Source organism: Diabrotica virgifera, chromosome 3 (genome assembly GCF_917563875.1).
Source record: "Diabrotica virgifera virgifera chromosome 3, PGI_DIABVI_V3a".
NCBI classification, from domain to species: Eukaryota; Metazoa; Arthropoda; class Insecta; order Coleoptera; family Chrysomelidae; genus Diabrotica; species Diabrotica virgifera.
In genome coordinates this window covers 73,914,334-73,934,070 of record NC_065445.1, presented here as the reverse complement: position 1 = coordinate 73,934,070, position 19,737 = coordinate 73,914,334, and the positions used below count along the sequence as shown (strand labels likewise).

At 35.0% G+C, this 19,737-nt stretch overlaps 1 protein-coding gene across 2 annotated transcripts in view; it reads left to right on the top strand.

The window, feature by feature from the left end:
- Positions 1-19,737, top strand: part of LOC126881136 (uncharacterized) — a 94,624-nt gene that overhangs the window by 53,327 nt on the left and 21,560 nt on the right. For both annotated transcript variants that reach the window (XM_050645201.1, XM_050645200.1), the window contains one exon: positions 17,017-17,253. In XM_050645201.1, coding sequence (XP_050501158.1) covers positions 17,017-17,253 — 237 coding nt within the window. The remainder of the gene's footprint in view (positions 1-17,016; positions 17,254-19,737) is intronic.

The window sequence follows — 19,737 nt, the reverse complement described above, 5'->3', positions numbered from 1 at the left end:
GCTAATACAGTACCTACTTCTAATTCAGTTTTAAACCCAGCCCAAGTAGCAATTTGTCGATGCGACAACGTTGTCTACCGCGTGGCAACGTTTTGTTACAACGTTGTTATTGCCTAGAAGACGACCCAATTCTGCACTAATTTGGTGGACGATTTTTGAGTTGTCTTGACGTTGCCTAGGCAACCTTAAGCGTTGCATAAGACAACTGAAGCGACTATAAAAAGTGCCTGCGTGCAATGGTCGCTCAAAGAGTCGGACTGGTTATGTTTTTTTACCTATATAAAAAGTAAACTATTTTGACATCATATCAGGTATTTAAATTTATATAAATACATAAATAAGGGCTTAAACAAAATTACCTGATGTGAAATTTATAAACGCATCTCAGATTACCGTCAAATATGGATATTCCACCTTTAAAAAACACACGCGCTCATTTTTTATCACCTTTTTAACAAAAAATATGTAAATTTAAAAAATCTAATTTTAATATAAAAGCCAGAATTTATGTTAAAGATGTTTTGTATAAATTTAATGTATTGATGGTGCTTTTAAAGGTATTAGAAAATGCCTGCATTTTTTATATTTTGTGTTTTTATTTTCTTTACATCCCAAAAAAAACCAAAATGGTGCATTAAACATCATTACCAATATTACTTAAAATATACCTTATTACCAACCATAGACGGATGAGACAACCGAGAAGTCCAATCGCCGACCAAACACGGCCTGGACCGACTATCCCAACCACTTTAGAACGCACCCTCTTATTGGGTGACAGAGGTCATATGACCAGTGCAATGAAGTGCATCATTCTCTTTAACAGCGTTGCCACATTTAGTAGATATCTACTGTTTTGGTATATTTTTGATATTATTTAAAAAATTCTAATAGGCAATGTTTTTTATTAGATGTTTGGTATATTTCAATATTTTGTTATCACTAAAATAAAATTTGCTTTTTAATAGTATTCACCCCATTTCTAAATTAATTTTCAGACATTTTGTTACAATTTCCCAATGTCATTACCGAAAATAAGATTCAGGACGTAGATGATGATAATAGATGGACAGAGAAATGAAACTGGTAAATACCAGATCTAAATAAGGAAATCTTCATATAATTGGTTTGGAGAATTTTCAAAATGATTGTAACGCTCGGTTTCATAATCAGTTTTTTAAATTTTAAGTAAGTTGGTACCTACCTTTATCACAATTCATATATAGGGCTTTTCATCGATTGTCATTTGTTTCGAGCTTCTGTCATATGTTGTATAGTCTGTGTATAATATGTACGGTTTATACGACATTTGACAGAAGCTCGAAACAAATGACTGTGAATGAAAAGCCCTATGGGTAAATGTCAACTTTAAAGTGAACTTTACTTAATGTTTACTTTAAGTTGATTATGAAACCGGGCGATTTTGACAGGTAACCGTTAACACAGATTTTACTGTATTTACAGGGCCTAAAACGAATCTACTGATTTCTATTGATTTTTTGAAAGCAAAACTACTATCCGCTGCAAGATAATTCGGATGGAATTCAGACAAAATATGTACAAAAAGTACATATTTTGTCGGAGTGTCAGCCAAATTATCTTGCAACGGATATAGTACTGAAAGAGTAAGAACTGGTCTGGCAACCCTGTCTAGCAAAGCTGATACAAAGATTTAAGCTTATCAAATCTACTGATAAAACAATGGACAATGGAGAAACCAGCTAATAAAAAACAAATAAACAGGTTGTTAAATAAATCGAGAATTTCCAGCAAAATAAAATATAAAATAATAAGAAAAAAGTAAGGTTATAAAGTAAATTCTTTTTTTGCTCCTGAAGTTGCCGTAAACGTGTCACACATCTATAGAACTATACGTAAAGGCCCTGGGGTCGTGAGAGACAACTACCTAGTCGGCCAGAAAACCCATGGGCGTAAATTAGTTTAGCATTATAACGTTTTTAAGTAGTTGCGATTGTTGAAAAAACTTAACTGTGATATGTAGTTGTCACAATAGTAATAACTTAGTTGCCCATATAACTAAAGATATTACTTAACGTTGTAACATCGTAATGTCAGTCGGGTTAGGGGTCGTTGGGCGAAACAACTGAAAGTCCACTGTGGCAACGTTATATACAGTGCATTTGTTTGTACTGACAACCAATGCGTCGAAAAATTGCTACTTGGGAGTTTTGCTTAAAAATTAAAATTGTCTCCATGGTTCATTAAGAAATGATTCGGAGAACTGATGCTTATAAGCAGAAAACTTCTCCGACATACATAAATTAGAAGCAACTAAATGTCCGGAGAAGGTAGACCTTTGAAAGATCTGGTACTTTGAATAATATGAATCTTTAAGTCGTTGTCTAATTCGGCGCTAAAATTGACCAGCTCCTTATAATATGCCTCTATTTTCTGAATTTTCTTTTTCGTCTTGACCTCTTAAAGCTAACTCGAAAGCTCCACAACACCTTATAACATTTGTAGTTTTTTTTTTCTAGCGAAAAACCACCAAAAAAATTTTAAAATACTAATCTTTATTGTCAATTAATAAATTAAACTTAAGAAATAATCAAAATATTATCAAAATACCCACGATCATGATGCACCAAAAGTTTAATTATAAATACAAAAACTTTTTAACAGAAAATATACATAATAAAAGCGACAAACCAGCACGTAAAGAAACTCAAAATAAATAGACCTGGCTTCATACCCTCGTGCCTGGCACAGAGATTCTAATGTTAAGGTATACTAATAGTCCAATATAGCTCTTTCTCTGTCACTTACATATAATGCTCGTAAAATCTTTCTCTCTTTACTCGTGCCAGTACTGACTTCGGCGCGAAGGAGATTCTCCTGTCGAATACTCTCCGCTGTCGGCAGGGATTGTATTGCGCCCATAGTTGCCATATTTTATATAATTTATGAAGATCAAAAGAAATACACACAAAAAAATTAATAGGAATTAAAAAGTTTTGAAGATAAAAAATATATTTATGGATAGTTAGCAAGGTAGTGCCATGGCTCTATGGCACTACCTCACGGGCCGCCACTGACCTAGAGGTACCGGACATACCGGAAAGTGGTATAAAAGACAAGTTTTGAAAAAACATATGAGTATGGATTTGATACTCACTATTTGTTTGTGGATTTTAGATGTGCCTATGACAGTGTAGAAAGAAACGCACTATACAAAGCCATGGTAGAATTTAATATCCCAATGCACTTGGTAAAATTGGTGAAAGCAGCGCTCTCAACAGTCCAGTGTAGTGTAAGGTAAGAGTACAGAACGGAGTATCAAGAATTTTCCAGACACAAACAGGACTTCGAGAGGGAGATAGCCTATCGTGTCTTTTATTCAACATTACCCTAGAAAAAGCTATTAGAGAATCCAGAATAGCAACAAGAGCGACCATTATTAACAGGAGTGTACAAATACTAGTGCATGCAGACGGCATTGATATCATAGCAAGAAGAAAAGCGCACCTGGTTCAATCGTTCACGGCGTTGGAGGAAGCAGCAAAAAGAATGGGGCTATACGTTAACACTAATAAAACTAAGTATATGAAGGTCACAAATAATAATCAAGTAGCAAAACCTGAAGATCTAATGGTTGGAACATATACTTTCGGAGTAAGATAAGGGTGATTCGCCAAAATAGACGGCAATTTTGAGGTAGAGAAATTTAATTTAAAACATGGTTTAGAATTAGTTCATTTTTAAATATTTTTTATAAAATGAGCTATTCAACTTACCCATGATACCAGCAGAGATCATTTTTAAATATTTTCCGAAAAACGAAAATGTGACTTCGGAGTTGACTAAGTGTCCACGGTGTTGACGTAATTCTCTGTTAATTGAAATTTATGATTGTAACAATTAAATAAAAATTGGTATGTAATAAAACTATACAAAACACTTCCATTTTGATATAAACTACTACAGAAAAACATGAAAAATAGGTAAAATATCAATTGCGTCGGAGTTGATTTAGACCGGCCTTCGTGTTGACAAAACTTGCCAATATGTAGCCGTGTCTTCTCCGTTAAACTTCAAAAATCTAATCTGCTTTTGAACACAATCTTGGCATTTCCTTTCTATACATTCTTCAGTCTTGTCTGCGCAACATAATTATTTGTTATCCGCTTCCACACATGAGCTCCATGTTTTCACATAATGTGCCTACATAGACAGATGTCTCTTTTATCAACATTAGAGAAGACTACCCAAAATGGTATATTCTTACAGAAATGAGCATAGCTGCATAAATATTACTTTCTCTCATACAATCTTTATTTAACGATTTTGCGAGTTTTCGCCTTCATTTTTCCGTCGTACTCCAGTGTATACGAGCCAGTTTCTATGAAAAGAAGGAAATATTACCAAACCGACCGAAACATCTTGAGAGCTTACCCAGTAACCCTTTTCCTATATCAGACTAAATTTAAATTGTATTTTTTTAGTTTAAGAATGACCACTCACATACTTTCAACAACTCCGAGGCACGTTCGTCAACTCTGAGGCTCGACTGGGCTTCGGAGTTGATGGCTTCGGTGTTGATGATTTCATACATTTTTAATTCTACTTTCTACAAATTTTAAAAATAATTCTGCTTTATTCAGGGGGTTTAAAAAAATTTATAGCGCATACCTACTTAAAAGAAAAACATATTACAAAAATTAGCAAAATTGAGTTTTTACGAAGGCTTCGGTGTTGACTGTATAAAAACATACGCTTAGCTTAAGACACCTTGATAAATTTTCTATCGCTTAACGATATCATGTTCGTCCACTTTCTTCCACAATTTGGGTTAGACTGAAGCGTTTCTCTCTTGTCAAGCTGCCTGCCATACAGTATAGTGCAGTTTGGCCTAAATTTTCATATATTTTCATGAAGCCTCGGTGTTGATGCACAAAGTTGGTTACAGTTTTTAGTAGTAGATTTTTATGGTTTGATTTTAAAAATGAAAGTTATTAATTTGACAGTTTTAAATTACATTGGGTTTTTAATTAATTATTGATAAAATAGTCTGCACTTTCGTAACTTTTCAGTGTGTAATACTATAAAACAGATCAAAAAACAAGATGGGTTACAGCCTCGGAGTTGATATTTTGACATTAAAATTGCATAAAATGCTTGTAAAAATACTTTTTTTTTAAATTAATGTTAAATGGCGTACATTCATCTATTGTATGACTTAACTTTGACAACATAATTTGAAACACAGTATGTAAAGGACTTAAGAAAAAAGCGAGTTACACAATATGCCGCTTATTTTGGCGAACCACCCATAAGAGTATAATCATGGCTCACAAATCAACCAAAGTAATACAGCAACTGCAGAAGTTAACGGACGTATATATCTCGCCAATAGAGCGTACTATGGATTAACCCTGCTGTCCCGTTCGAGTCAACTACACAAATGTACTGTTCGGGTCAGTATGACCCACTATGGTTTACGCTCCTTAATCTTAATAAAATAAGCGAATGGTGCTAAACAAAATTTTATTAACAAAAAAATTATGAATAAATAAACAAAAATTAGGTTGTTTATGTAAATTAAACTTTATTAACAAAAATAAAACGATTTTTTTTCTTTCATTAACCAGAAAAGCCTGCTAATAATAATATCTACAAAATTTAGTTTAGTTTACAACTGGGACAGTAATAAAAAGAATGGTTTTTACAAATATGTTGATGACATTATACAACATAAAATATTAGTCTTGTTATCACTTTTAGAGCATTTACACCGTGCTCGTTTAGCAGGCGGAGTGGGATTGTCTATAGACGGTTCACTGGAATTTCCATCTTGTCTACTCGTTTCTGCCCGTGTCCTTTTTACCAATTCTTGTGAGTCTCTAATTCTTGGTAAATTTTTCCTAGAAAGGATAAGTGGTTTCACCAGTGTTTTTCCCAATTCCTCAAGAAAAATTCGCCGTTTTGTCAGTTTATTTGTATTCCATTGGGGATTTATTGACGTCCATAAAATGAACGCATTGTAGGCAGAAATGTCCAGCATATTATAAAAAACAACCATAGGCCAGCGATTTGTCTTCCTCTTACATGTGTATGTACCAACAAGCTGATCTAGAGTATCCACTGCTCCTTTAGTCGAATTATAATCTAAAATAATTTAAGGCTTTTTGTCATTTCTGTCACTAATAGTCTTTCCATGATGCAAAGTACTCATAAGAACAACATTTTTGTTCTTTTTAGGAATATAGTTGACAACAGTTTTATCTTGCTTGAAGTAAAACGACGAACTATGAACTTCTTTATTCGCGATTTGTGCTGGAAGCTCTGGTTTATTTTTTCTTATGGTACCCAGCATTGTAATTTTTCTTTTTAGAAGAAACTGTCCTAAGTTGTAAGATGTAAAAAAGTTATCACAAGTAATATTATGGCCCTTCAAATCACTGCTCAAGTCGCACACTACACGCATTCCCTGATTTCGTTCTGGCGCAGCACCTGCTTCTTTTCCTGTGTACCTATATCTGCAATTTTAGAGCATAAGAAGTATTACTGTCACATAAAACCCAAATTTTGATGCCATATTTCGCTGGCTGGCTTGGAATGTACTGTTTGAAGGGACAGCGGCCTCTAAAAGCAACTAATTGCTCGTCCATGGTAACATTTTCATCAGAATTCAAAAATTTTGCTAGATTTTCTACCCATTTTTCCCAAATTTCACGTATTGCAGCTAGTTTATCAGAACGTCTCCTATCCTATCTAGTAGTCTTATTGATAAGTTGGGATGTTTTAAGTGTAAACACAGCTTAAAGTGAGTTGGTAGCTTTGAGAGAGATGGCCATCTGGCACTTACTGTTCTGCGGTGATGTTCCATGCGGACTGACAGGTAGAGGGGAGAACAACGGGGCAAGAAAAGCAGTTATAGAAAAACTGGATGTAAAATGTATTGAATAACATATTAGTAATAAATATGAATTATTCCATCGACAGTGGTCTTATTAATTAAACAATGGTTAAGGTACTTAAGGACATATCAATGGCGACGAGGATAAAAGTGGTAACGAAGTAAATACTAATTGTTTTATGTAAACCGATGTCCGGTACCTTTGTTAGTGAATCAAGATGGCGAACAAAAAGTTCGAAGAATTTATTCCAGATTTACAACCGTGGAATATTTACGAAGAAAGATTGGAACAACATTTTGTGGCAAATGGGGTTGAAGAGGAAGCTATTAAAGTGGCGATCCTAATCAGTTCGGTAAGTGCACCCACATACACCTTGTTGAGAGATCTATGTTTTCCAGAAGCTCCCAAAACCAAAACATTTGCAGAATTATCACAGTTATTAGCTACCCATTACGGAGGTCAAGTGAGTACATGGAGAGAGAGATGTACATTTTTTGACCTGCGGCAAGAAACTGAGGAAAAAATAGCGGACTGGTATGCTAGGATAAGAAGTGCTGCAGTTACGTGCAAGTTTGGGGCAGATCTAACCAAAGTGCTGCTAAATAAGTTCGTGAGTGGTATGTGTCCTAGTAAAATTCTCGACAGATTATGCGAAGAGGATGAAAAGGCGACAATGGAGCAGATGGTGAGTTTGGCAATGAAGACAGAAAATGCTATTATGGCTTCAAAAACAAGCTCGAGGTCAACTGTAAATGTTCATGTGATAGATCATCAGCAAGCTTCGTCATCGTCGAGTTCTCGAGTTCGTCGGCAGGGACAGGATGGAGGTTGGCAACATGGGACAAGGCGGACAATGCATGGCAGCTCAAACGTCAATGTAAATTCAAGTGTCAATCAGATGTCAAAATGTAAGATATGTGGAAATAAACACAAAAATAGTTGTAAATATAAAGATTACATTTGTAATATATGTAAAAAAATTGGGCACTTGGCTAGGGTCTGTTTGGCACATAAAGATAGTGTTAATTTTATAGATAGTGAGGCGGAAGAGGACATTTATACATTAGACAGCATAGAATCAAGAATTGTTGATCTGTGCCATGTACAAGTCAAGGTAGACAATCCCTTTAAAATCCAGGTAAAGATTGAAGGCAAAATATATGAGATGATCATTGATAGTGGCGCTGGTATAAGTGCAATCACAAAAGAAACATATATAAATAATTTTTCTCATTTTAGGCTAACCAGTGATGATCTGTTGCTAAAAAGTTATGAAGGTAGTGTCTTTTCACCAGAGGGATATTTTATAATAGATATGGGCTATAAAAGCAAGAAAATACCAGTAAAGCTATACGTTGTTCAAAAAGGTTCTGCAAATATTCTAGGGAGAGACTGGATAAAGGCCTTCAATATTAGGCTTGAAATGATGAATCAAATTGTAAGTAATAGTAAAATTCTAGATCTAATAAACAGTTTTTCAAACGTATTTACTAGTAAGTTAGGAAACTTTAATCATAAGGAAATTTCAATTAAAGTTGTGGAAAATGCTAAACCAGTTTTTTGCAAGCACAGAGCTGTTCCTTTAGCCTATGCGAAAGAGGTAGAGTTAGAGTTAGATAGGTTAGAGAAAGAGGGAGTAATAGAATTAATAGACAATTCAGATTGGGGAACACCTTTAGTCTTTGTTCAAAAATCAAATGGGAAAATACGAATATGTGGGGATTACAAAACAACAATAAATAAACATTTAGAAGATGTGAAATATCCACTTCCAAAAATTGATGAATTATGGAATAAACTAAAAAAAGGTCAACGTTTTTCAAAAATTGATTTACAACTAGCTTATATGCAGTTCTCCTTAAATATTGAATCAAGTAAGTTGTTAGCGTGGAACACTCACAGGGGTTTGTACGCAGTTAAAAGATTACCATTCGGAATAAAATCAGCAAGTAGTATATTTCAACGAGAAATTGAAAATCTCTTTAAGGGCATGAAAAATGTAACAAACTTTTTAGATGATATAATAGTAACGGGGGAAACAGCAGAAGAACATATGACTAACTTGAGGGAAGTTCTTAGCAAACTTGAAAAGGCTGGGCTGACAGTTTGTAAAGAAAAATGTGTATTTTTTAAAGAGGAAGTTGAATACTTGGGGTACAAAATATCAAAAGAAGGCCTTAAGAAAACAGATAGTAAAATTGCTGCAATAATAAATGCACCTAAACCAGAAAATATAACAGAAGTTAGAGCTTTTACAGGGCTAGTAAATTATTACCATAAATTTATACCTCGGGCTGCCCAGATCTTAGAACCAATATACAAGCTTTTAAAAGGTAATGTAAAGTTTTTCTGGTCAAAAGAATGTGAAAGGGCATTCAATATTATAAAAGATATAATAGCATCAGATAGTTGTTTAGTTTATTTTGACCCTGACCTTCCAATAATAGTAACAACAGATGCAAGTGACAAGGGTATTTCAGGCATGTTAAGCCAAGTTAAAGAGGGAGAGGAGAGAACAGTAGCATGTGTGTCAAGAACTCTCATGCCAGCAGAAAAAAAATATTCTACAGTTGAAAAAGAGGCTTTAGCAGTTCATTTTACCATAAATAAATTTTACCAGTACCTCTGCTGTAATAAGTTTAAATTAAGGACAGATCAAAAAGCGCTAGTTGCATTATTTGGAGAACACAGGAGCATCCCTAAAATGTCCGCAAACAGGATACAAAGGTGGGCTTTATTTTTGTCATCGTTTGATTACAGTATTGAACATATCAAGGGAATAAACAATCCTGTAGCTGATTATTTATCAAGGTCACCAGTGCAGGTTACGGGAACAGTAGAGGAACCAGCGGAAGGAATGACATATATTCATTTCACGGAGTCTATAGAATACTGGCCAATTAACAACAAAGTACTTAGAGAAGAAACAGACAAAGATGGCATTTTAAGGGCAATAAAGATGTATATTAAAACGGAAAGATGGCCCAAACATTTAAGTGATGAAATAATGCCATTTTACCATAAACGACAAGAGTTGTATTTAGATGAGCACATAATAATGTGGGGACATCGTATTGTGGTACCATCAAGTCTAAGACCACAAATCCTCGATGAGCTCCATGCAGGACATTTTGGAATAGTCAGGTGCAAGTCATTAGCGAGATCATATGTTTACTGGCCTAAAATAGATTCCGACATAGAGCATAGGGTAAAAAGTTGTGGTCCATGTTTAAAGAATAGAGACAACCCTCCATCAGAGTTTTCACCGTGGCCTGAAGTGGACAAGGTATTTGACAGAGTGCATATAGATTTTTTGCAATTAAAAAGCAAGTTGTGCTTAATATTGGTGGATGCTTACAGCAAATGGGTAGAGGTATTTCCTATGAGTAGGGCGACAGCAGCAGAAACGCAAGAAAAACTAAGGGAAGTTTTTGCCAGAATGGGACTACCAAGGTTATGTGTGAGTGACAATGGACCTCAACTAGTTGACAAAACCATGGAAATATTCTTTAAGAAAAATGGGATTAAGCATTTAACAGGGGCACCTTACCATCCATCCAGCAACGGAGCTGCAGAACGGTATGTCAGGACATTTAAAATGAAGCTGAAAACAGCCCTAGATGATCCAAGAAACTCTGGTATTCCACTGTCTACATTAATATCAAGATATTTACTAACATATCGCAACACAAAACACCCAGTAACAGAAAAGTCACCAGCTGAACTTGTATATAATAGATCATTGCGAACAAGAATATCAATGATGGCCGAAAAGCCCAGTAAAGAACAGCAAAATATTTCTATAAAGGAGAAAAGATGTTTTGAAATAGGAGAAAGGGTTATGGTAAGAGACTATAGGGAAACAAACCGAAAGTTGTGGGTGGCAGCTAAAATAATAAATAAAGTAGGTAAGAAAACTTATTATTGCAGATTAGATAGTGGTCAGGTATGGAAGCGTCATACGAATCAGGTAGGCAGGTGTAGCACTGAGTTTGCAAACAACAGGGAAAATGAACTTGACAGTAACAATGACTTTCAATATATAAAACTACCAAACGTAGTACATCCGGTAGGTGAGAGTATAACACAATCTGAATCAAATTTGGAGAAGTTAACGATGGAAACCCAAGGTGAGCCAGTTTTGCTGGACATGGCTACTTCTTCAGACACTGGCAACAGATCATCAACTGATACAGTTTACAGGTCAGATAATGAACAAAACATTATTGTTAATTATCCATCTGATAATATGTCTCAAACAGGTAGAAGCAGACGCGTTACAAATATGCCAAAGAAATACAATGATTTCATTCTAGAGTAAGTAAAAAAAAAAAAAAAAAAAATTGTTCAGTTAGGTTTTACATAATCATATTAATCATATTTGGGTAGATATAAATTAAGGGTGAGGGTGATAAGTTGGGATGTTTTAAGTGTAAACACAGCTTAAAGTGAGTTGGTAGCTTTGAGAGAGATGGCCATCTGGCACTTACTGTTCTGCGGTGATGTTCCATGCGGACTGACAGGTAGAGGGGAGAACAACGGGGCAAGAAAAGCAGTTATAGAAAAACTGGATGTAAAATGTATTGAATAACATATTAGTAATAAATATGAATTATTCCATCGACAGTGGTCTTATTAATTAAACAATGGTTAAGGTACTTAAGGACATATCACTTATTATCAAAACGTATTACCTGTGAATTTTTTGTAAATACTTCTAGGGACATTGTTGCTCGAAATATACTACGACCCGTTTCTTCATTCCACAAACTTTTCGTTGATTTACAATGGGACTTAAAAACTCCAGCTAACAACAAAAGACCAATGTATGCTTGAAAAACAATTTTATCCAAGTCTTTCCAGTCGGTTCCAAAAACGCGTTGTCCTTCCAAGTTGGTCATATTAATAATTTGGTTTGCAACTATGTCAGAAAAGAGCACGTCAAATGAATTTTGAATATCGAAAATTCGTACACATGCGTACCTTGTAACTCCTGGTGTATTATTTATAACATTGGATGTAGAAAAACGAGCGCGTTGATTAGGCGGATCGAGCGACCACTGTATATTACCATCTTTGGAAGGAACTGTTACAGAAGGTTCTACAGGATGTTGTACGTATAATGGAATAACAGAATCATCACTACTATCTTCCCCACTCTCACTACTTGTGTGGTTTTCTGTTTCTGATATAGATTCATCACTTTCTGACGCGTTCGCGAGCTCGCGAAGCTCATTCTCGGTTAGCGCTCTTCGATGCGACATTATCAACATGAAAAAATGGGCTGAAATGAAAAATAATGAAATACATAATAATTGAATGGACTTGGCCCGTGGCTTTGCATATCACTCCTACCACTTGTCAATCACGCCCACATTATTCTACGTGACGTGCTTTTCAACCTGACATGGTCCAGCTACACTACAAATTTTTTACAAGTTCTAGCTTGCAGAAACCTGTGTAGACGTGCCTGACTAACAAACAATTTTAGAAAATAAAAAATACTACCAACGAAACATACATACACGGGTAATTTTTAACGGTTTCAATACGCGGGTCATATTGACCCGAACATACCATGGGTAACAAGGGTACCCGAACGGGAGAGCAGGGTTAAAGGAACTTTTAGCATCACACATAGTCACAAAAAGAATGAAAATGTTGATATACAGAACTCTAATCAAGCCCGTCCTCACTTACGCGCCAGAAACGTGGACGATAACAAAAAGTGATGAAGCACGGTTAGGCTGTTTTGAACGTAAAATCCTTAGACATATCTATAAAGGCGTGCAGGAAAATGGATTATGGCGTAGACGCTATAACTTTGAGCTTGATCGCTTTTGTAGTGAGCCTAGTATTGGTAGATATATCAAAATAAATAGACTGCGGTGGCTAGGCCACTTAGAGAGAATGAATGAGATGGAGCCGTGGAAACACATTTATAACCAATGACCAGATGGCGTGAGGAGAAGAGGCAGACCCAGAGCATGATTTAAGGACCAGGTGGAAGACTACTTACGAGTATTAAGAGTACGAAATTGGAAAACCAAGGAGAAGGATAGGAAGGAATGGAAGCTGATCCTGGAATAGACCAAGATTCACCATGGGTTGTAGAGCCAATGATGATGATGTTGGTATAAAAACCGGAAGTACCTGGTAATAATAATATCGTATGGCATTTTTGCCGGGGAGATCCTTTCGGACACTTCCGGCGCCATTTACATCTTTAACCCTGTTTTAGGTAACTAGTGCTGATGTACACTAGCCCAGGGGGACCGACGGCTTTACGTGCTCTCCGAGGCACGGTGAGACGGCTCGTGTCATTATTGGAAATGAAAATGGTTTGTCTTTGGCAGGGCTCGAGCCCACGTGCACTGGCGTATGAGACCAGCGATTATGCCGTTACTCCACGGCCGCTCACAGTACCTGGTACAGATGTAGGAACGTGGATAATTCAACGTTTTCACGTTTTTTCATGCAATTTAAATGTAATTTAACATTTTGCATGTTTTGTGTTCAAACCGGAAGTGATATCTACATATTTGGGTTCTTCTTATAAAGACGGGTCGAATGATATATCATGTTATCCGTTTAAACGATAAATATATGTCACTTCTGGTTGTAACTCCAGAACCGGAAGTCCCAACTGAAATTATTTACCCTTATTCCGGACAGGATCCGGAGATCCTTTCGGACAGTTCCGGCGCCATTTACATCTTTAACCCTGTCTTAGGTAACTAGTGCCGATGTACACTAGCCCAGGGGGACCGACGGCTTTACGTGCTCTCCGAGGCACGGTGAGACGGCTCGTGTCATTATTGGAAATGAAAATGGTTTGTCTTTGGCAGGGCTCGAGCCCACGTGCACTGGCGTATGAGGCCAGCGATTATGCCGTTACTCCACGGCCGCTCACAGTATAGTATTTTTACTACAAAAACGTTATTACGTAGGTCAAAATTTTTGACGTAAGAGAACTGTCAAAACATTAGAATGTGACTTTTCATTATTGCCGTGTTTATAATAAACATAGCAATAATGAAAAGTCACATTCTAATGTTTTGACAGTTCTCTTACGTCAAAAATTTTGACCTACGTAATAATGTTTTTGTAGTAAAAATACTATACCTGGTACAGATGTAGGTACGTAAATAATTCAACGTTTTCACATTTTTTCATGCAATTTAAATGCAATTTAACATTTTGCATGTTTTGTGTTCAAACCGGAAGTGATAAACCGTTTGGGTGTTCTTCTTATAAAGACGGGTCGAATGATATATCATGTTATCCGTTTAAACGATAAATATATGTCACTTCTGGTTGTAACTCCAGAGCCGGAAGTCCCAACTGAAATTATTTACCCTTATTGTCTTGCTTTATAAGTATTGTTATTTTTTCTTTATCTTCTATAATAACCGAGAAGCTGTAGTTACGGACCGACGGACAGACAGACGTGGATCATTCAACGATTTCACTATGTTTTTAATGATGTATACCTGGGTGAAGACTAAAATAATAATTCAATAAATTTTTAGGTAACTGAACTGCCGGCAAGGACCGGCGTAGCCGAGTGGTAGTGTGCTAGGCTAGCGTGCCGGTGGTCCGGAGTTCAAATCCTACCGCCGGCAAGAACAACTAGACATTTTTAAAATGTTTATAGGCCCCAGGTCGACTCAGCCTGAATAAAATGAGTACCTTGGGTAAAACCAGGGGTAATAATAGGCGGTTGAAGCGTAGCACTGGCCCTGTTACCTTCCTTGTATACCGTAGGCCCTAGATATAGCAGACTACCCTGCTATACTCCCAAAGCCACGTGAGCGGTATAAAACGGGAGACTATTATTATAACTGTTCACAGCTTCAGTAATATAGTCATTCAAAATAGTGGATGGTGGTATATGTCATTACATGACCAGGAATCATCATCATTCACCTGCACGCGTCCACTCTGCTAGACATAGGTTTTCCCATCTGTCTCTGGTTTGTGTGGCTTGAATGTAAACTTACGTGCATAGAAATCGGCCCACTTAAAAATTTGGTGATTTTTGATGTCTCATATTTCCTAAACCTGTTGGCCGATTTAATTGTTTTATAAACATGTTATAGCCTAATTGTTTAACAATACCACTGTAATAATATTATTGCTAAACAGGTAAATTTTCATTGTATACCGGGTGTACCAATCAAACTGTTTTTTTTTCTCAAAGTTCGCATCACCCTGTGCTATATTCTAGCATTTAAAAAATACTGAAATTAAAACCCAACTGTAGACTCAGGTTTTCTTAACATTCTGTTTTTTGATCAATTCATTTATGTTGGATAATAAAAAAGTTAGGTACTTTAACAACTAGACATGTTCTTCATCAATACACGGTGTTCCCAAATAAGTGCGACAAACTTTAAGGGGCAATTCTGCATGAAAAAATAATGACAGTTGGCTTTATAAATGTATTTTCTTTGATGCGTATAGTCTTATAAATTTTACAGATTATATTCGTAAATATTAGGTGCGTTCGCGGGTACAGTTGACAAATTGTCGCCGACAATTTCTAACCTCACTTAATATAAATAATACCGTTAATAGATAAATATTGTACAAGGTATATTTACTTTTACTTAATATTAATAACTAATTATTAAATTATACTAGGTAAATATACCTTGTATATTTATCTATTAACGATATTATTTATATTATTTTAAAGTGCGCATGCGTGTTCTGACAATTTATAAAATTTTCTGACAATTTCAGGTACCCGCGAACGCAACTATTATATAATTCGTAAATAATTTTTTTTCGATTATAGCGCCATCTATCGACAACTAGAATAAATGTTATAAATGTCTCTAATCATAGACGTGCCTTTTTTCTGTCACATACAATTTAATGCGTTAGAAAGAAATCGAAAAACTGTGACGCACTGAAAGATGCTCATGAGAAAATGAATACCATCTTGCTTCTACCACACTTCAGGTGGTCATGTCAGTCCATTTGCTTTGTGAGCGCTCTCTGCTCCGTAGTGCTTCCTGTTTTGGTCTCCACTCGACAATACGTTTTGTTCATCTGTTGCCGTATAATTTGGCGACGTGGAAAATAGTCTGTTTCATTTTTAGCAGTTCCCTAGGTGCGATCCATGTTCACTTTCATAATTTACATTAGCATGCCAAACATAATAGTTAATTTGTGTAGAGTGTTTTTGCTACTGCTGCACTTAAAGCAAGCCAAAGTGCAATAAATTATAACAGATGATTATTCATATTATTTTTCTTTTTATTCTTTCTTTTTTATTTTCAACAAAAATTTTGTTTTCTTTATAAATTCGCAAAGTATGTTTGTTTGTTCGTTCGTGCGATGCCGCCTCTGCAATACTTGGAGCTGATATACACATGGATTCCTATGTAGTTTTGAAATCTGAAAACGGCATTTCGATATCTTAAACCGACCTCAAAGTCAACTTACATCTTGGGACAGCAATTTAGGGTCTTTTAACAATTTTAGATAGCGAGATAATTCTACAATGGAGACGCTGCTAAAAAAAAACCTATTCTCCATAAAAAGATCTGCATAATATAAAGTCGAAAATGCAATCATCATATATCAAATTTTATCTATTTTATACGAGGTATGTCAAAAAATATGCATTTCGCTCAAGAGTACGGTCCCTTGATAGTTCACAATATTTAAATTAGAAGGATATAATTGCACATTAAAACATACTTTTTAATTTTAAACAACTTTTCATAATAGCAATTTTCCACATGAATTTAAATACGTAAATAAACAAAGTTTTCGTTATGATAATGCTCGCATTTTTAGTTTGTTTTTATTATTAATGCCTGGTTGCACCAACAAATCTTAAGCTCCAGCTTAGCTAAGCTAAGGTTATAGATGGGACCGCTTATTAAACCTCACTTACGTCGCACCATAATTGTCGATTCTTGTCTAAGCACTCCACGTGGTAATCCATTGAGACAAACTGAAAATTGATCTAAGACTGAATGGTGCAACGCGTATGTTTCGTAGACTGAGCCTAATGCACGTCATAAGCTTAAGATCTGTTGGTGCAACCAGGCATTACAAGTTTTTACGTAAAAATTATAACAGACATATTGGTATTAATGTATGTATTTTTATTTTCAAGTCCAAATGACTATGTATGTTTTGAATTTATAAAAAATGATGACAACATTATAAAATATAAACGAGGAAAGCCTACAGTACATCATCAATTTGACAGAGCATGTTCCTTTCCATTCTTTGAGACGGGAAAGAATGCTACACACAACTACTACTTTAGGAGAAATCCCAAACCTAAAAAATGTCCGTTTAAAGGAAAATACACTTTTACACAAAAAGGAGAGGTTCCATTTGAAGTAAGGTAAGTTGATTTCATTCAAAATATATTTTAAATTTTTTTTTAATAGGCTACATCAGCGCGTCGTCAATATTTTTTTTCGAAAGTTCAGCGAACTTTCAACAGTGCGGTAACAGTGCATCGGCAGTACGACAGTGACAGTGACACTGTACTATCAAAAATTAAGCAACAATATTGTGATTACAATAATTATATTATACTCATAGGCGCGTTAAATATTGCCAAGTCAGTCAAGTTCAATTTCTTGTTATAGATAATCGATTTTCAGTAATTCCAGTGTGACACAAAATCTAGGCATGGAATAAAAAAGTTAACGCTTCACTATAAACATTAAATAGTAATGGAGACATAATACATCCCTGCCTAACTCCTCTACTGATTTAAATTTCTGGACTGGGTCCGTTATCTGTTACAATTTGTGCTCTTTTATTCCAGTAAAGGTTTGTTATTATTCGTAGTAAGTGAAACCCCGATAAGTCGGCCTCCGATAACCCGGAAGTCCGGCTAACCCGGACCGATTTTCATCAGACAAAACAAACACTTTTTCACTTTGACTGAGTTTTTTACCAAGAAATAAACAATACTGGATGCAACTGTACATAATTTAGATGTACTGTGCACATATATTTCATGTTTTTGCAATTATTTATAGTGGAGTTTATCAGTAAGTATACAGTATTTTATTAATTTTTACCATATTCTCCGGCTAACCCGGATTTTCGATAACCCGGATCGGCCGCGGTCCCGATTAATCCGACTTATCGAGGTTCCACTGTATTCGTAAATCTCAGTAAAAATCCCAGTAAACCCAAATCCCAGTAGAAATCTTAAAATGCATAGATGATGAAACCTTAGACATTATCGTGGACTTGCTTAACACAGTTTAAAAAACAGGAAACATACCAAAACAATGGTTCCTCTCAACCTTCTGTGCTCTCCCTAAAAAATACAAACGCTAAAGATTGCAGTGAATACAGAACAATATCATTAATAAGTCACATTCTCAAATTATTCTTGAAAACAATACATGGTCGTATAAATAAAAAACTAGAAGAAGGAATAGATGATAGTCAGTTTGGGTTCAGAAACGGACTAGGAACCAGAGAGGACAGAGAATAATAACAAACATTTACTGGAAACAAAGAGCACAAATTGTAATAGATAAAGAACCCAATCCAGAAATTGAAATCAGGGGAGGAGTTAGGCAGGGATGTATTATGTCTCCATTACTTTTTAATGCATATAGTGCAGTCACTGAAGGTGGATAAGAGCTACTACCTCCGATTTCGTTGAACCTCCATCGATTTTCATGAAAATTGGTGAGTGGTTAGAGTATATCTTAAGGAACAAAGGTGACCTGGTGCCAACTGGCGCTTTTACCCTGGTAGTGGATGCCACCCCTTCTCGGAGTTGAAAATTATTTTATTAAAAATAACCCCATAATTCATAAAATAAAGATCAAAGATTTTAATTTTTCGTGAGAAAAATGGATGTTTTTAATCGATTTTTCATCAATAACTCAAAAATTATGAGTTTTTACAAAAAAGTTATTATTATCAAAATTGAAGCTAATAAAAGTTTAAATAAACTCCTTACCAGAAAAACCTCTTGGTATTAACTAAAAGTGAGTTATAGGTAATTGAATGTATATTTTTTTCGGTGAGTACCCAAATCTAAGTATTCAAGCTTAAGTAACGGGAAAATTGTGCATTTTATAACATATACTTATTAAACATTTGTCAAAGTACTTAGAAATGTCTATCAAATGAGATAGCCCCAGCAAGTTGATAGTAGTAAAATTTATGCTCCAAAAAATTTTAAAAATTTCTCTTTTAAAAATTTTTCCAAAAAATGTTAATGTTTTTTTTACATAATTTCTTTAATTTTTACGATATCAGGTTTACCTAAAAACCATTTGAAAGCTAATTTTGAAGGCTATTAAACCACGTTCAGGTCAATCTATTAAACCCCTTACCTTTTTAAAAATAAAAGATTAAATGGCCCTTTTACATGGTTCTCACATCAAAACTTAAGCTTTAAACGTTTCTATCTAGGTTAGTTTTTACCTAACAGAAACAGTAAAAGAGGTAAAATATTGAATATAGAAAATGCTAAAATTTGGTTATATATCATTTTTTACGTATATTGAGTATTTTTGGAGTTACATATTATCAAACGAATATGAAAATTACGGTAATTTTAAAAATTCTGATTTTTTAAATTATATCTTTTTTTTCAAAAATATGCATTCTACGCCGGTCAAAATTGTTAAAATCATTACTTATGCTAATATAAAGAAACTGTTGTAGGAATTATGATAAATTTTAATTTTTATGGAAATGGCGTATGTTTTATTTTCCACTTTTTCCTAAAAAATTTGAAAGGGGTCTCTTATTATCATCATAACTTACTTAGTTTTGATGCTATTAACTTCTTCTGGAGCTCATTTGATAGGTATTCCGAAGTACTTTGACAAATGTTTAACAG